The 22,015-nt window shown below is 46.9% G+C and overlaps 1 protein-coding gene across 5 annotated transcripts; it reads right to left on the reverse strand.

Annotated features, from left to right (window-relative positions):
* Positions 1-1,743: 1,743 nt before the first annotated feature.
* Rnaset2a (ribonuclease T2A) lies at positions 1,744-21,410 on the reverse strand. Of its 5 annotated transcripts, none has more exons than NM_001364954.1 (9): positions 21,277-21,410; positions 18,706-18,766; positions 15,682-15,734; positions 14,760-14,817; positions 11,052-11,122; positions 8,068-8,181; positions 5,207-5,252; positions 3,389-3,463; positions 1,744-2,050 (listed from the first exon to the last, which is right to left on the reverse strand). In NM_001364954.1, the coding sequence occupies exons 5-9, from the start codon at positions 11,105-11,107 to the stop codon at positions 1,850-1,852; spliced, it is 492 nt and encodes a 163-aa protein (NP_001351883.1). In that variant the 5' UTR covers positions 11,108-11,122; positions 14,760-14,817; positions 15,682-15,734; positions 18,706-18,766; positions 21,277-21,410; the 3' UTR covers positions 1,744-1,849. The 5 variants fall into 5 exon arrangements, with proteins under 5 accessions (NP_001351883.1, NP_001077407.1, NP_001351882.1 ...); NM_001083938.3 differs by lacking the exon at positions 21,277-21,410 and adding an exon at positions 20,758-20,951; XM_006523275.2 differs by lacking the exons at positions 14,760-14,817; positions 21,277-21,410 and adding an exon at positions 20,758-21,001 and having other exon boundaries at positions 1,754-2,050.
* Between the last annotated feature and the right edge of the window lie 605 nt (positions 21,411-22,015).

A 22,015-nucleotide genomic window follows, 5' to 3' on the forward strand; every position in this document is an offset into this window, starting at 1 on the left:
CCAGCCGTGAGTTCCAGAGAGCAGTGCATGCTCTGGGCCTAAGTGAAGGGGCACTAGAAACAGATGTGCCCTCGGGAGGGGCAGAGGAACAAGGTAAGGAGAGGGACTGTGGGAAGGTGGGACCCAGCCCCCAGGACCACACCCCTATCCCAGCACTAGGCTGGGCCAGCTCCTCCCTCTAACACAGGAAAGCTGAAGAACTGTTTCTGTTCGGATCCTCACTCATGTCTGTCCACAGAGCAGCTGTCTGAATTCGAATGCTGTGCTGGGGAGGGCCAGTCCCTTCAATTCCACCGCAATGACAGCCGTGTCACTGACCCAGATAAAGCCTGTTAATAAGCTCACTGCATTTCAGATGTCTCTTACAGACATCAAGTCAGGTTTTGCTCGAGCTGATCTGAAAGCCTTTTAATTGTTAAGCAGATATAGTAAAACCAATCAACATCAGCTTTTAAGGATAATTTGAGATGATCATTGTTCTGAGGACTAAGCAGTTTAAGCTTAACGCTATAGCTGTACACTCTGTTAAGTAAGCAGAATGGATAGGGCTGGGGCGACGGCTCCACGGCTGCACAAAGCTGACTGGTAAGGAAAAGACTGGGAGTAACGAGCTAATGTTATAAAAGACTGACCACTAACGTTGCTTAGGAAATATTAAGTTACAAAAGTAGAATTTAGCTGAAGGAACGAAGTTAACTGGCATACTAGCCATACCTGTTAGAAACTGAAAACAAAGTCTAACATAATTGAAGTTTTCGGTTTGCTTAGGCTATGTTTCTGTTAAGGTTTATTCACTAGGGCTGACACCACCCACTAGTCCCTATTCCTGTAACAGAAAGGACAACCCTGGTCAGTAGGCCCTATCTATTCCCATAACAAAAGAACATGCTTCCACCACTAAGTTCAAAGAGGATGGCACTGGTTAACACCATCCATACAGTCCTGGCCCCACTATTAGAATCCTGCCAGGTAGACAGGAGGACCCTGGGTAACAACTACTTAAAAAGAGCAACATTATATACTTCAAAAACAACTGGAACAGTCGCTTCACTATGTAATCCCACTGTCTGTCCAAGATGGCAAAGCTTGCGTTGTCTTTCTCTATAAAACATGTCTGATTGCTCAAAGTTAACTTGGGACAGGGACCTAAAGGAGATTTTCAGCTGGTAATGTGTGCAGAATGCTGTAGCCCAACATCCATACAGACTGTCACGTGTCTCTGCGCACTAGCCAGACTGTCAGAGCAGACATATACTTCATTGAAGAGCTTTTCCTTATTCTCTGAGAACACAGAGTGAATTCTCACTGGGGAGTGTGATTTCACTATAGAATGACCTGGGTCTGACACCCAGAACCTAATGCTAAAGAAAATGACTCCCCAAAATTTTTCTCTTACCTCTATATAGGTGCCATAGTATGTGCACCTACACACACACACACACACACACACACACACACACACACAGGTCATACATGCATACATGCACAACAATATTTTTAATTTGATGTAAACAGAGTAATTTAAACTTGACCAAAATAAAAAGTTGTTGTGCTGAGACTTTCAAGTTCTTATTAGCAATATGAATCTTGCTTTTCTGGACAGGAAATGAGGCTGATGACAGCGGCTGTCTGTGGGACAGGAAATGAGGCTGACAGTGGCTGTGTGGCAGCCAGCTGGCAGGAACAAGCACAGCAGGACCTACTAATCAGAGCAGACAAAAACCAACTCCTTCACACACAAGAAAAAGCCAAACACATTTTAAGAAACTTTTTAGTAAAATTTTAGAAAGCAATGATTTGTGAACTTTTCTTACTTTGTGGGACACAAAATATTTCCAAAATGTGAACATCAATGTTGGGTCTTTGTAGGTGGAGGGTAGAAGATTGGACCGTCTTCACAGACCATCATCCCATGTGTAGAAGCCTCCATGGCCAGCCAGGCTTCCTGCCTGGAGGACAGCTGCTCCCCTGGCTCAGTGCAGTTCCGCAAATGTAAGTCCTCCTTGGTGAAGCACAGCTCTATCTGGCCAACGGTCTGCACGCTCTCTCCCTAAAAGTAGAAAAGGCAGACAAGTCAGAATTCAGGAGCCCTGGGTTGTTATCAATCTGGGAGTCACAAAACTTGAACACTGGCAAACAACAGACGCAGCGGCTCCAGACCAGGCCCAGATTGAGCATACCCTCTTCACACAGGAGGGAGGGGGCCTGGGCAGAGCCTTGCCTCTCAGTCCCCTCTGCTAGTCTGGAAGCCTGGTGTTTTCAGCTTGGAGAAAACACAAACAAAAAGTGACCACAAAGATACACACAGCACACATGGAGACCCTGGCAGAGTAAAGGTCAAGGAAACAGCTCCTGACAGCCCAAAGGATATGCATGTTTTAGTTAGAAGCTTGGAAAAACTACAAGTTTGTCTAGAAATTAGACAGTAAAGCCACATTAAAGTAATTAAGAGCTTAGAAACCTACAGGGGTGTGTGGCACACAGAGAGGCAGGTGGATCTGTGTACATTGGAGGCCAGCCTGGTCTACACAGCCAGTTCCAGGACAGCTTATTATACAATAGACAAACCCTGCCTCCAAAGTGAAAATGAAAAATAAACCGAACAAATGAACAGACAATACAAAGAAACAAAACAAAACTCTTAGAAACTTAGAAATGCTTAACTCAAAATTCTACCTCCTCGTTCCCCTCTCCCTCCTCTCCCTCCCTCCTCTTCCAACAGGATAATCTTGTTAGAATGAAGCAGCATAGAAACAAAGCCGACGGTGCTACACGAAACCAGCCTTTGAGCCAAACAACTGCCATTTTGAGTCTGGCTGTGCCCCTCACAAGGGATCATTCCTTCATGGTTTACACACCTTCAGAGGGCCAGGAGGGTCACGTGATCCCCACCTGCCTATTCAGTGGCTTCCTATCTCCTACTGTAGGCAGCTAACCGCACGTGGGCTCTAGGCGGGGCTTGAGTACACAGTCAGGAACGACTAGATATAAGGGTCCCTCATGTGGCTTTGTAAATGCCCTCATCCCTGCTGGCTAAAGGTATCCAGGTGTGGCCTTCTGGGAGAGAAACACCATGCCTCTGTGGTAACCCCTGCCTACGCTCTATAATGAAGTCCCATGAACTCCTGGGTCCCCAGAGTGAAGTCTGGTGGAATCACGCCTCAGTATGGGACCTTAGGAGTAGAAGCAAGTGTTTATGTCTCCCCCAAGGAAGGAATTTTAGAAACATGTAAGTTATTCAAGACATCTATGTGCTTGCACATACAGACAATACACCCAAATACATCCGTGTCCCACAAACTCCATAGTGGAGACAAAAGTATCAGGAAAGTAAAATGATCTTGAGAGAGAGAGACAGAGACAGAGACACACAAAATGCATGTCTTACCTGTTCTGGCATAAGGCACTGGATTTTAGGCACCACACCATAGATTCTGGTAAGTGCATCTTTGAAATCTGCAAGCTGATATTAAACAAAAGCATTAGCAGTGAGCTTCAACAGGAGAATTCTCACACACTCACCATCTCCCACCCCTGTATGCCTAGAGAACCTGAAGTCAAGTTTGAGGATGTCCTGAACTCATCACTGAAGGACAAGTCTCTACCCAACTAACCAATCTGTGCTCTGCCCAGGAGGCCCAAGCATCATCAACAGTTTGTCTGCTCTCGGCTCCTTCTTTCCCTCCACTATTCTTCCCTGTCTCCAGCTTAGCCCAGCGTCTCCTGCTATGCTACCTTACCTATAAGCCACCCTTACCAAACTGATGATTGGGACCCCCAAAGCTTTCCCCCAGGCCTACCCCTCCTCAGAGCTCTGCCTCTGCAGCTCTCCTCTGCAGTGGAACTGCCTCCATTACAGGGGAAAAAAAAAAGCAGCTACTCAGAGCACCCACCTCCCATCGGTGAACTACAAAATTAGACCATCATAGGATCAACACACATCCCATCATGCTCCAGGTGGAGCTCCCTCCTCTTCCTCTCCTTCCCCCCAGGAGGCCATCTACAGTACTGTCTCTGTGCTATGGCTTCTGTAACAGCCGTTTCTCCACCCACATCTGCCTGGCCTCTCTGCTGTGGACTTTGGTACACGTTTTGGACAGGACACTTCTATTCCACTCTGCTGCCTCATTTGACGCTTAAATTCACACTGTCTGGTTGCATTTATCATCCCTCCCCTTACTGAGCCAAGTCCAGCAGCAACCACATGGCTCGGCCTCTGCTCTCCCTAGAGGTCAACCCTCCCTTTGTCCTTGGTCCCTAGCACCAGGCAACCAGAACCCGTCAGGACACTGGTTCATTAGGAACTCCTCAGAGCTGTCTATGGGATGATGCAAAGCAGAAAGCCTGCTGTAGGTCAAATGCGTTTGGATCTGGAATTTTACTGAACCACTGTCTGGTATTCCTGCCACCTTACCAAGTGCACAAGGCAACTCAGCAGTAGGGAATACTTGCCATTCCCATCACCACAGATCTCATCTCTGCACATCAAGCCAGGTGAAACTATAATTCCTTCCCCTTATCACCTTAAATAGGAATCCGATGAGCTCAGGGAAGCCCTACAAGCCCCCATCCTGAGGTTGTCCAGAAGGATCTAACTCAATTGGCCACCACAGCACCTTCCTCAAGCCCAGGCTCCACCTCCCTACTCTCTATAGAGGAAGATACAAATCAACCGGGAAAATGAGCACAGTCCTACAGACAGAGCTGCCAGCTTACTCGATACACTGTCAACAGGACAGAGTAACAGTGCCCATCTGCAAACTCGCCTGTAAGCCCAGGTAGCATTTAAGCTTTGGGAGAGACATATGGGAGACAGACAATCCAGAGTTGAAGGCATCTACACTGCACACGCCCTTCTCAGTCAGTAAGAAGGGACACTATTTCCCGTGTCACATAGTTTACATGAAAAGCAAAGAACCAATGTGCTTCCCCTCCAACTCCATGATGTTAGATGCACTTTTTCAGACTTGTGCTCTGCCCTGTGCTGGGGGGCCTTGGAGGTCAAGTGTCTGTGCCTCCAAGCCAGTGACCTAAGCAATTCATAGTGTATGCTCATATGCAAACACAAAGAATCCAAGGAAAACCCATTGCAAGGAGGTTTGTGCTGGGTCACTTTAAAACCCTAGTGCAGCCTGCAGATGGATGGATCCTGCCAAATGTCCCCAATGACACACACTAGACACTAGATAGATAAAGGTAAACTTACCTGGTAGTAGTTGATGGATGGCTTGATCCCAAATTTTTGTAGCACACTAAAGTAAAATTTAAAAATTAGCTGTATTATGAAAGCACATTGCACTGTGTTCTTTTTATTGGATTTCAGTGAAAATCAAGATGCTTTTAAAGAAGACTGTCTGTTCTGACTTCCAGCAATAAGTCTGATAACAAGGACAGCAAAGAGGCCACTCCCATCTCCTTCTTTTCTGGCCTGGGTACATGCTATCCACATGGCCCTCTCCAGGAGTACACAGTATTCCAACATCACCCTCCACAGCCACAAACTCTGTGCAAGCTATGGGTCACACAAGCTCCACAAGACACCTTATCCCTGCTCATGTGACTCTAGGCTTATCCTGAAGAACTGTGCTGGCCAGATCTTCAAAGAATTTAAATGCATACAGCCTAGAACCCCATCAAGTTTCCGGAAACAAACTAAAATACTGGAGGCACAATGTAAAGGTCCCTAGACCACTCATTACAAAGGAATTCTCTGCGGTCCACCATAGCTTCCTGCATGAGTTTGGATTGTGACCCGAGAGGGTAGATTCCAGGCTGCAAGTCTAAGTACTGGCTTGCCATCGCTCTGTGGCAGCAAAGGACAAGCAGAAAAGAGGAGGCAGGAAAGGTCCCCAAAACCACAGAAATGCTCCCAAATCCATATAAGCTTGCCACTGCCTGCCCTAGCCATCAGTGTATGATAAACATGGGTTCCAAGAAAGTATAAATACTCCAGTTTCAAAACAATATGTATTCTCAGTTACACCACCAGTGCCTTGGGGAGACGTGCTATTAGACCTGGGTAACATGTTGTTAAGTTTTGTGATCAGGGGTTTTACAGCTGCATTCTCATGGCATTACTGAAAAGCGCTGCTTAGCACCGGTGGTCAGACACTATCCACCTGACACAGGCGGCCCAGGAATAAAGCGGAGAAAGACGGGCGAGCTGTGTCATGTGCTCGTCTGAGTGAAGACAGCTGCGTGCTAGCCCATGCGTGCTAGCCCATGCTGCACTTGCAGGTGCTCCGAGAACCACCTTGCAGTAGCTTTTACACTAAGTAGTGAGAAAGCATGATGTACGGTCTATGGTACCTTGTTTGTATCTTATGAAACAGACAGGAATCCTACATTTGCGTGGGGAAACTGCGGAGAGCAATCACTCTTCTGCAACTTTGCCATTAAGCAGGCACTACTGAGGGAGCCTTCACGTAGCAGGCCCATGTCTGGGATGACTTGCTGACAACCAGGTGTGTGGCTATGCGTGTCTGTGACCCCATAAAGCGGTGTTTCAAGGGTAAATGCTCTATAAACTACTAAGTTTTAAAGGCTACAGATAGGAGTGACTTAGTTACTTAGGCCATTTTCAACTCCGAACAACTGTGGCTATCGACTGGGGCCGTTCTCAGCAGCAGCAGCAGCAGCAGCAGCAGCAGCTCTCTGTGGGCCTGCCTGGCAGCCTTCCTGGAAGGGCAGCCTCTGTTTCACTGCTGCCGTCCTGTGCTCCAGAAGTACAGGATGGTCCCTCTGAAGTACCCAGTGGGTTTCTGAAGTCAGTTTCCAGTGGTTTAATCCTTACTGAAAGAGAATACTGTATTCTCAGGAACCCCACAGGCTAAATAAACTACATACACAACTCACAGCACTGAGGACTTGTCACACATGCTGGTATGTAGCTCCTACTGCATATACTTAATGATGAAGATATTTGGGTGTTTTATTTTGTTTTGAGACAGAGTCTCACTATGTAGGCCAGGTTAGCCTAGAACTTGCTATGCAGATCAGGCTGGCCTCAACCTTAGACACCCACCTGCCTCTGCCTCCAAAGTACTGGGACTAAAAGTATATGCCACCATACCAGCCTAATAATACAAAAATTTAAAAGACAGAAGGAACTCCAAAATCTAATCACTGACCACCATTCTTTTTATGTCATGGAGAAAAGATCTAAAGAGGTTTTATGTCAGAAAGGATCACAAGGCCTCTGCAGCCCTGTGCTTTGCCGGCTGGTGGCTTTAAGGTTACCTTTGAGCAAAATGACACGGAAGACTGTGTGAGATGGAGAGACATCATCACGAGCGCTCTCTATGCTACAGAGGCAAAGCATTTTCCATGGAGCCAACGGCTTAGTCATCCTCAAGCAGATCTAATTCATGAACCTTCAATATGATGGATGAGCAAAGGATCTTGGGTTATTCCCACTGAAGGAGAATTGCTCTGACTAGAACAGGCTGTACGAATGACAAGCAGAGTGCAGACACTGTAAAGTCTCTCATCATCCGCAGACATTTAGTCCTCACAGTCTATGTCTGTGTCTTTACATAGGGAGGATTACCCATCTCTCTAGCTCCAGGGTCTGCTGTAAGGGAATTCATTCCATTCATGAGCACGCCACACTCATGGCTCAGACCCCTGGGGATGAAGGCTTCAGCTTACAGTTTTGGAGGCTATCTACATTCAGCCTGTGGCAGGCTGGGCTCCTGTGTGACTCCCTCCTTAAGACTGTCTACATTCAGACTGGGCTAGCCTGGGATCCCATGTGATGCCCTCACCACTCTCTCACAGTTCACTGGCTTATAACATTCAGTCACAGTACGACAACTTGAGAGCCAGCAAGATGACTCGGCAGGTAAAAGCACTTCCCACAGAGGCCTAACAAGCTGGTTCAATACCCAGAACCCGTGGAAAGCCAGAAGAGAACCATCTCCACAAAGTTGTCCTCAGATCTCCACACATGTTCTGTGGTACATGCATGCACACACTCATGCACACATGCATGCACATACACTTAATAACAAATAAATAATAGATTCAGGTCAATGACAAAAGGCCTGCAGAGAGGTGTGTACCCACCTGTTGAGGTCAATCTGCTTGTACAGATCCAGGCTCTTCCCAAAGTACTTCTTCTCGGAATTGAGGGCGTCTACCTGGGCAGCACAGGTGCCGTGTTTAACCCACTCATGTTTCCTGTGAGATTCACAGTAGAATGCTCAGATAAGACCTCTCAAACAGAGCTGTCATATGCAACCTTCACAGAGCACAAAGGGCAGATGCCAGTGCTAAGGCCAAGGCCCAGCAACGGGCAACAACATCCAAAGAGCACCACTCAATCTTCTCATGCTTTCCACTACAAATCACTTCCGGGGTATCTCTACAATCACAGATACTCAAATAACAACAAACTAACAGAGAAAGAAGAAAATGTCACCGTTGAGACACCTGCCATGTTACACAGTACTACGTGGCCCTCTGCAGAGCCAGTGCATAAGCCAGGGAATTCCAGAGAGTGGCACAATCCAGGCCTGGTTCAGCATAAGGACAAAGAGGAGGCAGGGTGGCTTGTCACCACCACCACCACCACCCGAGCCCATTCCCTGTCAGCCTCCCTCTCCTAATCCTAACAATTAACAGCACTCACACAGGTGCTCTCCTGAAGCCGGGGGAAACACCTGCAAACAGTTAGTAGTTATTGTATTACAAAAAATATGTAATGATAACTCCTTGTATCTAATCAAGAGGCTTTGTTGTTGTGTGTTGCCTGGTTAGGTTGTTTTGGTTTTGGAGGCAGGGTCTTGCTGTGTAACTCACACTATAAGTCTGACTGTCTTCCTTCATTTGCTCCAGGACTAAGTTTTATAAACATTTTGCATTCTTTACTGTTTTACAGAATTCTGCAATGAGAAATAATACTGTTAGTTTATGAATGAGAAAGTTTTGCTCTCCAACACACAAAGACCAACCTACATGACCACACACACACACACACACACACACACACACGCACACGCACGCACACAGGAACAATGGCTCAGCAGTTCAGAGAGAGCATGCTGCTCTTGCTGAGAACCCAGGTTCCATTCCCAGCACTCCCACGACAGCTTTCACCGTCCACAAGTCCATTTCCAATGGCTCTGACATTCTTCTCTTCTGACCTCCTTCGGTACCACGGTACACATAAACTCATGCAGGCAAAATAACCCCACACATAAGAAACAGGTTTTTAAAGGACACTCTATTTTTAACTAGAGTTTTAAACGTTGTCTAAGAGCTTCCCTTCACCCTGATCACTGGAGTGTAATGAAGCTCAAGAATGCCAAGGTGGCCAAAGGCAGCTCAAGGGGAACACAGCACCAGGCTCACCCAAGTACAAATACTAATAAGAATGCCAAGGCGGCCAAAGGCAGCTCAAGGGGAACACAGCACCAGGCTCACCCAAGTACAAACACTAACAGACAAGTCATGTGTGACAAGTCTGTCATTTTTAACATCCAACTTAAAATTGAAAAGGCAAATCAGTTTGCCACTAATAAAACACAAAAATAAATTCCTATTTTACCCGTGCTGTTTGGTTAACTATATAGGGCTCCGTGTACAGAAGCGGCTGTCTTATCTGTACTGGTTTATTTCAAGCCAAAGGTCGGACTGCTTCAGGCATGGTGTACAACTGGAATCCTATTTTACATAATTACTGCTACAGCTTGGTTCTGGAGTGTTCTGACCCATACATTAAAGGCTTGGTCCCTAGCTAGCGATGTAAAATTAGAGATGTGGTCTCTGAGAGGAGTTCAGACCACTGGAGGATGTACCTAAGAAGACACTGTGACACTCCTCTTCCTGTATGTGTTTGTGTTTCCATGAGGTGAGCTGTCGCCTCTGTACGTGCTCCACAACGATTTCCTGGGCTGCAAAGGCCCAAAGGCAACACAGTCAACCAGAGATTTAAATCTCTGACAACCATGGGCCCAACAAATCTTCTCTTCCCATCTGACGTTTCTGGGATATCTGTTTCAGTTACAGAAAGCTGACACGCACCATTCATCATTTCAAGCTCACTGAGAAGTCCTACGTATAAAGGACTTTTCATTTCCCTCACCTCCATTCATTACAGACATTAAGTTGAAATACTTCCTAGACTACAGGATATGGAAGACAAGTTCAGGACTTGCCCGGGCTACAAAGTGAGCTAGCCTGAGCAACTGAGTGGGAACTGAGCTCGGTGGGAAAGCAGTCAGTGTGAGGGACGACCTAGACCCAGCCCAGGAAGCTACTCGTCACCCAAGCCTTCACTGAGTGTTCTGTTTAGCTAGGGCTGATTCCAACATTCACATTACAGTCCACAGATCCTAATTAGCACCCTTCAAGAAGAAGTCATACTCCACACCATGATCCTGGACAGGGGCATCCCTCACAGTCCACTGCTTGGTAGCATTTTGCCAAACTTAAGCATTTTATTCCTCCAAAAATCCTACAAAACAGAAATGTTTCTAGGTTTAATTAAGATATCTGGAAAATATTACTAGCTATAATATTTCATATTAGAAGATGTCAAAAAGAATTGCCTTCATCTGAGTCAATTTTATCTTCTTTTAAAAAACAATGCTTTGCAAACAGTTAATTCTGGGCTCAGCTCCTGCTGACCTGGAAGAAGACCATCCCTGTGAGACTCCCACCTTCTCGATGACCCAGGCCTCCATGACATCACTATTTTAAGGCATGTTCCCTCTCTGTATGTGTCTGATTCAGACGGATTTTTAAATATGCAAGCATTTGATTTAGTTAAATTTCAGGAAATGGGACTCTTTCAATGAAGTAGTAAGTGAAGTAACAATAGATTAGAAAACAAGTTCCTACGATAAATCCTACCGGAGCTCATCTGTAACCTGCTGGAGAGAGGTGTCCAAAGCAACAGACCAGTCATTTGACAATAAATAGGCAGCTCTCCAGAGACAGGGTCTCTCGTCTATTCTTTATGCCCCCCACAAGCTCTCATCCAAAACACTTACAAACTCTCATACCTTTGTTTAAAATGCATATGGCCAACAGAAACTCGGACTTACCAGAATTGGCTGCGATTAGAAGACCGGTGAATCACATCGGGCCAGTAGATCTTCATGTCTCGCAAAAGGTCCTATACATAATTTAAACAGAACATTTACCCAAGACCTAATAACTCAAAATTTCTAAGCAAATTTAACAAACCAATATACTAAACAAAAAGCATTCAATCTCTGACAACTTAATTGAGCAAAATGATTTTGTGCTTATCCTGCATGAAGCATGTTAAAGTCATGAAAACACAAGCCCTCAGAGAATAATGAGCTCAGGAAGAGATGGGCTCTGAATCCACAGATGCATCAGGAGCTTTGCCATCAGTGACAGCTGCAGTCTGAGAAAGCTATGCACCACATGGCTCCAACCACAAGATGTTCTGGAAAGGGCAAATTGTGACGCAATGAGATCCATGGTTTGCCGTGTGCCGCACCCACTCCAGTGAAGTCTTCGTGGCAAGCCCTAAAGCTTGGGACACAGCGCTGAGGCAAAAAGTTTCATAGAAATTTAGTCTCCTGGAGCCTTGGCATCCCATAGCATGAATGCTCCAAAAGTGTCCCTATGTCAGCTGGTGAATGGATGTGTGTTTTCTTTCAGTATTGTTTTATTATAGGTGCCTCCAAGGAATGATTTGACAAATACCTAAGTTACATTGAACTTTGCTTCCTGGCCTTCACCAATGTCCTAAGTAGCCCTTGAGCCGACCCTGGGCTTGGAATTTAATAAGGATGTTACCTATTCAGACGAATTGCCTCCAGAATTGAAAGAGAGATAGTGAAAGAAATCAGTCATTACTATCTACTACATAGAGTTAGAAATTTCAGGGCAAGTTTAGCAAAGTAAGTTTAGAATTCTTATTATAGTTAAGTATGGCAGACTACATTACTTAATAGAAGAAAGTCCCCCACAAAATCACTTAGAATAACAATCACTCCCATGTGAAGGAATTTACAATGGCCTAGGAAGAAGGAAGGTTGTGGTCTAAGAAGGAACTAGAGTAAATACATAGAATTACAGCTGAGTCACTCCCATATACTGGAATTCACAATGGTCTAGGAAGAAGGTGGATTAACTATGGCAAGAGCATGAAGCCCTTGCCCCTGGCTTCTAAGAATAAGCTGACCTTAGGTGGGGCAGCTTTTGATCCCAGTTGTAAACACTGATTTTTATCCCAGTTGTAAACATTTTTATCCCAGTTGTAAACACTGCCTGGTTCCTGTGACCTTTTATGAAACACATTTCTCTGTTTCATGTAGAGTCATTTTGCATCGGGTAACCTCAAAGTACCTTGGATGACCTTAATGTATCACTTAATTTCGTTGTTTTCTTCTGTAATATAAGTCTGATGCTTACTTTGATAAATTACACTCGGATTCAGTCTGTTTGTCACCCTGCCAACTCCTTACCCACCGAGTACTGGAACCCTGATTCAACCCGGGTTGAGGGACTGACTGAATCCAGCCTGTGGCAGCCGTGAATATCAGGACTGACAAGAGGAGGTTGGGAGGTGAACATGGACTTTAGGCAGTGATACCTCTCCACAGGATAGTTACCCTCCTGACTTGTTAAGACCCATAAACTACAGCATAAGGTATGAATCCTAACGCAGGCTGTGTCCTTCAGTTAATAGTATGGGAGCAATACTGGCTCATTTGTAAGAATACAGCACATGGATTCGTGGTAACAGTGAGGAATACTCAGTCTGTACTTTGCATTTGGTTTTTCGGTTTATATAAAACAGCTCTACAATAAATGTCTATTTAAAAAAACAAAACAAAAAAAAGTGCCGGGCAGTGGTGGCACACGCCTTTAATCCCAGCACTTGGGAGGCAGAGGCAGGCGGATTTCTGAGTTCGAGGCCAGCCTGGTCTACAAAGGGAGTTCCAGGACAGGCAGGGCTACACAGAAAAACCCTGTCCTGAATGAATGAATGAATGAATGAATAAATAAATAAATAAATAAATAAATAAAATTAAACTAAAACACAAGCGTCAGACCCTGATTTCCAGAGGAGCTTTTTGAGCAAGGCAGCCTGCACCCTTCTAATCTGGCAGGCTCCGTCTCTATAAGCAGAGACAAAAGAACTTCAGTGAAAGGGAATGTAGATAGGTGTATAGGAAGGACACCCTGGCTTCCCCCTGATCCTCACATACCAAACCCTGCCAGCCAGCTTTCCCACCCAACATAAGCCCAGACCTGCCTCCTCCTCCTCTCCAATGCTTCCCGTCCCACCTGTCAGTTTCATGTGCCTCCTCATGGCCCCTTCCCTCAACCTGGCTTCAGCCCTAGTCAGACCTCTGGGGAATAACTGAGGGTGATGTAACTGACAGCCAAGCTAGGGCATGTTCCTGCTAGGGGGACACTTCACTGAACACTAATGCTGCAGACACAAGCCAGGACTTTCTGGGGAACAGTAGGGCATGGCTACTACAGACCCAGGGGCCCTAGCAACAGGCAGCTCAACCCTGCCATTCTGACTTCCCTTCTAAGCTATCTAATCCACGGTTACTACGGAAACCCCACTTCTCCTGGCCTCCTCCTCACTGCTCCCTCTTTCATCAGCTTTTAAATGCTGAGTCCAGTGTTGTGCAACAACAGAATATTAGCTGATGAGGTGGTCGCTGAAAGAGAACTGAAAACTTTGCCTAATGCCTCAATGTGATGACTTGCAATATAGTGGACACTGGCAATGTTTTACAATCTCTATAGACACTGAATAATTCTGGCTTTAAGAAAAATGCACTTTTATTAAGTGACAGTCTCGTACCATTGGGTTTAGTCTCACCATCTACTTCTACCTCAGCATCTGTTTCTGGAAACCTGGCCTAGACTCGAGAAACACGAGAAGCCTGAAGTCGTCTGTGCAGAGTTTTTATATGCCATGGCAATCTTGCATGGCGCACCCCAAATACAGGAAGGACTGACAGCGCAGTGACCACCTCAGTGATACCTCACATGAGAGCTTCCGTGTGTGCACTCAGGAAAGGTCAGCCACGCCTGTCACCCAATGACAGAATCTTTGGCTCTGTAACGCTGACCTGTCAGGCCTGCCATGTGCTCTACTCCACCCGAGTCGCCCTGACATATGACCATATACAGGATTGTTGGCGTCCCTTAAGGAAAGATAATGTGTAGGAGTACGTTCAACATGCCACACAACTCCCAGAGCAAGTCTGTTAAATCTCTCACATGCTCACAACTTACTCCTGACCTAGGAGCTTTGATAATGAAGAGGCCCACCTTTTCCTCCTTGCTCAGAGCTCCTACTTAGAATCTTGTGCCACCTACGGCCAGAAGTGACCAGCCTGGGGTACCATGCACCTACTCTCCTAGCCACAGTTGTCTGCAAATGGCTCACCCTAGGCCACACAGACCAGCTGCCCATTTTCACTCACTGACCCAGAAGGCCCAGGGTCAAGGACTAGCTAGGGTTGGCAGGTAAGCCTTGGGGTCTATGCAGCCAGGACAGGCCCTGCTTCCACCTGAGCTTGCTTCTATCAGCTTACTCAAGCTGAGGACAAGGAGGAAAATGTTGATTTTGTTTGTTTTGTTTTTGAGCTTATGTGATTGTCATAGATAGTAATTACTAAACAGACCCAGGGGCTCAGTACTAGTGAATTCCTCCCTGATCCTGTATTTTTTAAACTTAAACATAAGAAAGAGTTCATTTAGTTCACCATTCTGTTGCAATAAGAGTATAACAGAAAGATCAGTACCTTAATCTCATCTAAGTTAAAGTGCCAGGACTGGTTACAATCTTCTGCTCTATCGGGCCTTGAAATCCAAATTTTAAGGAAAAGAAGAAACAATAGTCTCAGTTAGGATGTTTTATATAAGGCACTAGGAAGTAATTTCATCGAAATCTGCATAAAACAGAAATTCTGATCAGGACCTCCTCACTCCACACTAGGCAGTCAGCAAACAACGGTTCTGGGCAAATAGTTTTGACTTTGTTCTGAAAAAGGAACTGGTAGAGTCAAACAAGGCCAGGAGCAGAACAGACAAGCTGGGTTGTCAGCAGAAGAAACAGGGAATAGCTCTGGATAGAGCCCAGTCTCAGCTCTTTCCTACCTGAGAACCTGAAGGTGTATGGGCCATATCCACTCTAACAGTGGCAAGGTAATATGCATACTCCGATACTACAGGTGTACGCATCGACAAAGAATGAAAGAGAATGCAGACAGACATGGTGGAGGGGAGTTGGCTGCTTGTAAAGTGTGTAAAATCATTTATTTGTCTATCTATTGATCTAACATTTTAAGTATTTATTTATCTATGATACTCAGGGGATGGAGAGTCTCAGTAGTTAAGAGCACGGGCTACTCTGGAAGCAGAGGACCTGTGTTAAATTCCCAGCACCCACATGGTGGTTCACAACTGCCTGTAACGCCAATCCCAGGGATGATGCCCACTTCTGGCCTTCTGCAAGTACCTGGTACACACATGATGTACAAACATACATGCAAGGAAAATACCATATACATAAAAGGAAATATATTCATATGTACATGAATATATTCATATGAATCTGGTCAGCTGGAGAAACTTCTACCAAATTTAACAGTTCTACTTATGGCGACTGGACTCAAGCTAGTTTTCCCAGACTGCTTCATTAGTTTTACTGTATTAGATGCTTGCCATAGTCCATGTATTGTCCAGTAATCCAGAGAGTCTTGGCAGCTGTTAACCTCCTAGGGAGAAAAGATAAGGAAGGTGATTGGTTGTTGAAATATTTATCAGCTCCATTTTCATCTAACACACATTAACTAGACACAGGGGCATCACTAGCAGAAAGAAAGCCCAGTGTTTGCACTGCAGTTTACTCCAGCATTGAGCTCCTGAGGAAAAGTCAGGGCTGCACACTCTAGGTCAGTCCTCAGACAACTGAGCTGAGAGGACCAGGCAGCTGCTGGGTTTGCTCTTTTCATGCTTTCACAGATACGGATATGCACACTTACTTATGAATAACCTGCTTACCAGAGGCAAATGTGTAAGAACACCCTGACACACCGTGACTCTTAAGTCTGCTCTGGTACCAGACCAAAAAAGATCAGTAAAGTAGAAAGTACTGAACACTTGAAGCCAAGAAGTGTAAAATGGGAGTATGTATCAATAATAATGATAAAATCAGAGATAAAAATCTTTGTAAGATAAACCTCTTAGAGCCCTCCAAATGGTTTAGCTAAGATGAAATTTTTCCACAATAAATGATAATATAAATAAATATACTTGGGCTATCAGACTGGATAAAACAGAACTTAGGACACATGCATACATATATGCACACATACATATATGCATACATACACCCCAGTAACCAGACAAATATGACGCCTAGACCTATTTGCTACAGACAGACATCAAGCCTCTCTTGTGCAGACGCCTCCTCACTATGCAGCCTGTTTCTATGGATTATAGACAGAGAGCAGCTTAGGTGACTGAGCCACAGGGGAGAGTGGCCTGCCACAGACAGACTCAAAGACTAGAGACTGGGATAACAGGTCACACACTACCCCTCAGCCAACACCACAGTCCCTTCCTGAGAGCTCCTTTCCTGTTGGTTCACTGTGCCTGAGGAGCAGAGCCTATCCGAAAGGTCTTTGCTACCTGCTAAGCTCCAGTCTACCTGCTTTTATGATGGTAACTCAGACAAGAGGTGGCTGTCTGCTTCACTCAGCCAACACTGAGGCTCATGGTACCTCTTGAGCTCATGGCAGGTGTGTCCCAGCATAAATCATGTCTATCTCATCAGATGGGATGGGGGGCGGGGAGGACAAGAGACAGCACTTGCCACTAGAGAAGGGCACACTGTGGAAAGAAGTCCCTCATTCATGGTTTGAAATAAATAGCTTAAAGGTGACATTTTTATACCGACTGATTTTCTTCTTTGAGTTCCTAAAGCTTTCAGGCAGGAAGGCACTCCCATGCATATTCACGCTGCCAAGGGACAAGCCCAGATTTCCTCAGACAGGCCAGACCAGCCTGGTGCCTCCTTGAGAGCAGCTCCTCTAGGGCTGGCCGGAGGCTGAGGCCTCTTTTCAAGTGGTTCCTGTATTAGAGACCAAGGTTTCCTGGCATCCAGCTGAGAAGAGCCAGGTCCTGGCCTCCTAAGGCCCTCCGTCCTACCCCTTTCCTTTTACACATTCTGACTCCACCCTCACACCAGAGCCAGAGAATCACAGGGGTGCGCTATAATAAGGCCGTTTCGATGACCTTCCTGGTCAAGAGGTCAAGAGTATAACTTGGAGCTGAGTTAAACAGCTCATTTTTTAACAGGAAATTAAGACGGAAAGTGAAACAGAAACACACCCTCCATACACACACACACACACACACACACACACACACATATTACTCCAAGCTCAAGGACAGACAAAAAGCAGGGGTCGAAAGACCTGGCAAGATGATCAAACAACACACATCAAAGCTTCTTTGTACCCTGCATAATTAAGAGGTCTCAAACTTTGAGAAAACCCGACAGTAAGGCTAGTGCCCAGCCTGTAACATGACAAAACACTTTAGATTCCACACAGTCAACTCCAGGATCAGCTTTATAAACTGCCCACAAGGAAGAGGCCGAGCAAGGGCCCCAGCTGGCATCACTCCAGCACAAGGGGCTCAGCATGGGCAGCCCGCAAGGACTCAAGGCATGAAACAAGACACGGACCAAGCGGAACAGTGTTGGCAGCAGGCAAAGGCCTTCAACCGTAGTCTGCTCTTGAGAGACATCTGAATAAAACTTAGTAGTACAGAGGGAGCAAGCAAGCACAGGCCTAATGAAAGCAGAACCACATCGCCCAGAGAGACATCTCTCTCCAAAACAGCCTTTTGGTGAGCTCAGCCTCATCTGGAAACAGGGCCTTTAAAGATGTGATCAAAGTAAGATGAGACCCTATCAGATCAGGCTGGGCCCTAAATCAAATTGGTGTTTTCCTGAGAGACAGGGACACTACGTGTAGTGGCTTAGATGAGACCGGCTCCTATAGGCTCATGTATTTAAATTCCTGGCTTTCCAACTGGTGGACTCTTTGGGAGGGATCGGGAGGTGCTGCCGTATTGGAGGAGGTGTAGCACTGGGGGTGGGTTTTGAGGTTCCAAAAGCCCATAGCTTCACCAATCTCTCTCAATCAATCTCTCTCTCTCTCTCTCTCTCTGCTTCTTGTTTGTATCTCAAGATGTGAGTGCTCAGCTTCTGCACCTACACCATCCCTCAGGCCACCATGCTCCCCTCCATGATGATCAAGGACTCTTAACCCTCTGAAACCGTAAGCTCCAAAAAAAGGCTGTAAGTTGCCTTGGTCATGGTGTCTTAGACATCATGTGAAGAAGACAGACATTGAAGTGGTACATCTATAGGGAGGACATCAAAGGCTGTTGCCTCTATAGTAGGAGCAATGCAACAGGATCGAACAAATGTTCCCAAGAATTGATCCTACTGAAGCCTTGGTGCGGAGAGAGGGTATACTTCCAATGTTCTTGAGCTTTTGTTACAGCCACTCTCAGAATCTAACAAATGACCCTCCTCTGCAAGCCACTTCTCAGGAGGTCCATTACAGCCAGTGCCCTGACTTAATATACCTGCTATACAGGTGGGCGCTAATACATACACAGCAATTCAGACAGGCTCTCTGGAGCAAATGGGCCAGTCAAAGGAGAGCTCACCTTGCATACTGTTGGGGGCCAGTGCTGGGTCAAAATTAGTTTTTTCCACTCATGGCTGCCACTGTTAAAAGAAAAATTGATTTTTCAATACTGTTTTAAAGTGACAAAAATCCACCCATCCAATCAAGCACTCGTTCAACACTGGAGGGTCTATGGGACTAGAAAATACTGCCAGGAAGGAAGTCCCCACCTCGTGACATACACACCACAGAGGACAGAAACAAGCACTCTAAGAAACAACATGTATACCGTGGTGCATATCTGTAAGTGAGGGAGAATATAAACGCAATGAAGAAGACAGGTGGGTCAGGGGTAGAGCCAGGAAGGCCTACTGATGGAAAGTAATTGGACAATAAATTGCCTTTTTCACGGTGCTCAGATAGTTTATGAATACAGACTCATAATCCTTCAGTGGTCTTTATGAATTCCAACAGCTCTGAAAATTCACTGTATCCCTCTAACTCATGTAGCAACATGAAACATGACTTGAAATACCACAACAGTACTATCAATATCTCAGTCGGTGTTTACCTCACAGGGTGCTGCCTCAGAGACCACTGTGGAAATGTTGTTACCTAGAGCCTGGCCTGGGAATGGTCCCTGGCCATGTGTGTCATTCACAGCCTGGCCTGGGTAGGCAGCCTTCTTACATGTTGTCTGTGGTATGTGCTCTATGCCTTGTCGCATGCACACATACTGACTGCTTCCATCACAAGTCTGTGACGTGAAGCTCTCCCAATCCAGAGGCTTCGCAGAAGGACTGTGGAGCTGTAGTGTGTTGTCCCCTATGGCGCATATGTTGGAGGCAGAGTTAAAGCAACAGTGGGAGCTTTTAGATATGGGACCAACTGGGACCCATCAGGTCACTGGTGATATGCCATTGGACAGAATTACGCGTTTTCCTGGGATCCTGGTTAGACCTCCTGACAACTGCCATAAAATAACAGATTAGGAAAGCCTTCTCTACACCAGAGGTGGAGCGCACCGTGAGAACACAGCTGAAGAGAGTTAAAGCGCCAGCTGTCTCCAGTTCAGAAACTTACTTGTAAAGTTCCACACTGACCCTGGGAGTTTAAACCATTCCTAGAAAGGCCAAGACAACAAGCAGGCTTACAATAAAACTCAACCAATCTCTATCCGTAATTCAGACAAAAGGAAGACACAATTTTAATCCCAGAACTCGGGAGGCAGAGGCAGGTGGATTTCTGAGTTTGAGGCCAGCCTGGTCTACAGAATAAGTTCCAGGACAGCCAGGGGTACACAGAGAAACCCTGTCTCGAAAAAACAAGGGGGGGGGGGGAGACAGGAGAGAGAGGGAGAGAGAGAGAGAGGGAGAGGGAGAGGGAGATCAAAAGCTTCACCTACTCCAATGTTCAAGGAAAGAGTCACAGAGAAGCCAAAGACCCACCCAAAACACGGGATTCACCTGGCCTTAGGGCTTAAATCATGCTTAACCATTGCGTCAGCTGCATACATTAAGCTTGTTATAGGAGAACTGTGCACTACAGCCTTAGCTAACACTTACTGCTCCAAGTACTTTCTGTGTCCGCTGTTCTTCCTGGTATCAACTATGTTGAATGTGAGCAAGCCTGTGCCTTGGCTCCAAGATCACACTCCTGGACAGGGACTAGCCTTTGCACCACTACCCTCGCAACACACACACACACAAACACACACACACACACGCACACACCATGCCCCAGTGACTGTAAATAAATATGAAAGCAAGCAAATGCCACTGGTTTTCAGTTACTCTCTGGGAACAAAGTTCTTCTGGAGAGTTATGCCCCCACCATTTCCGCTCCAGTGGTGTAAGCACCAAAGCTTACTAATCGACTGTTACACAGAGGTGAGAAGAAACCATAAAATGTTTAGTAATTAATGAAGAAGAACTGGAGCAGAGACCACCAGAGGTATCTATCCCGTTGTTCCAGAGAGAACCAAGGAGCGCGCGACAACGCAGGGACCTCAGGGGGATAGCTAGAAAACTTTAACAGAGAAAGAAGGGCATCCTTCGTCTAGAAACCAGCCTCCAGCCCTGCCGGCGCTCACCTCCACAGTGGGCCCGCCCCGCACAGAGAGCACAGCGCCAGACCCCAGCCCAGCACGGAGATCCAGCCCGGGAGCGCGCCGCGAGCCTCCGCCGGCGCCATCGCACTGCCCCGGGCTCCGAAGGCTCCCAGCGGCCTTTGCGCACGCCGGCTCCGCAGCCGGACCGACCTCCACCGACTCCTCAGCGCAGGCTTCCTCCTGCCAGCGCCGCACCACAGGGTAACCCCTAAGCCACGCCCGCAGACACGCCCACAGCCGCGCGCGGACACGCCCCCATGCCCCAGCCCAGCAGTCCCCAGGCTCCAGTTCCGGCGGGCACGCCCCTCACACTGCGCCCTAGCCTAGAAGTCCCCACGCTCCAGGCACCGACGCCTCAGTTCCTGGCACCAAACTGACTTGACCCCATTGCTTGGCCTCCCGACGCCTTGGCCTTCCGAAGGGATCAGTCCCCCAACTGCTTCGGACCTGACAGACACGCTCTCACGCTCCGCCTCCAGACGCCCTAAGGCTCTGACCCACCTGACGGACACGCCCCCCACGCTGTAACGGCCCCCAATAAGGGGACTTGCTCCCACGCCCCGGCCCACCTCGACTCCACGCCCCGACCCACCTGACCCTCCTCATGCTCCCACACCCAGCCCATCTGACCCACCTCTTGTCCCCATGCCCAGCCCATCTGACCCCCCAAGACCATCTGACCGATCATGCCCAGGCCCACCTGAGGAACCTCACACCCCTCTCTCGCCCCTCACATCCCACACACCCTAGACCACTTACTAGATTTCAGCTCCTCTTGCTAAGCCAAACCCATGTCCCCTCCTCACGCAGTCCCTCCCTCCAGGCGCCTGAGACTCCCTTGCTTTCCAGCCTCCAGCACAGCTGGTCCACAATGAGGGGAACACAGGGGCCCCTGTGCAGTAGCACTTAGACCTGTGAAACTCTCCTCCAGGCCTGGACCTCGTGGGAATAACACCATGGTTCAAAGTAAGTAAAGATCTCATGGTCGAGATTACTATCTGCCATTCCCTCCAGCCTGAGTGAGGCCCATGCCACTTTGCCCCCGTTGCCACTGTAGGAGCCCAGCTGCGGACTGGATTGAGAGGGCTAACCATTTAAGTCTCCTTTGCCAGGAGTGTCCAATTCTACACCCCTAGGCAGCACACAGCCAAGTATAGCTATGATGTGACCCAACATAAAATCACAAACCAACCTAAAAACCAAGCAAACTACCCCAAATTCTACTTCAACCTCAGTCATG

This window comes from Mus musculus, chromosome 17 (genome assembly GCF_000001635.26).
Source record: "Mus musculus strain C57BL/6J chromosome 17, GRCm38.p6 C57BL/6J".
Lineage (NCBI taxonomy): Eukaryota > Metazoa > Chordata > Mammalia > Rodentia > Muridae > Mus > Mus musculus.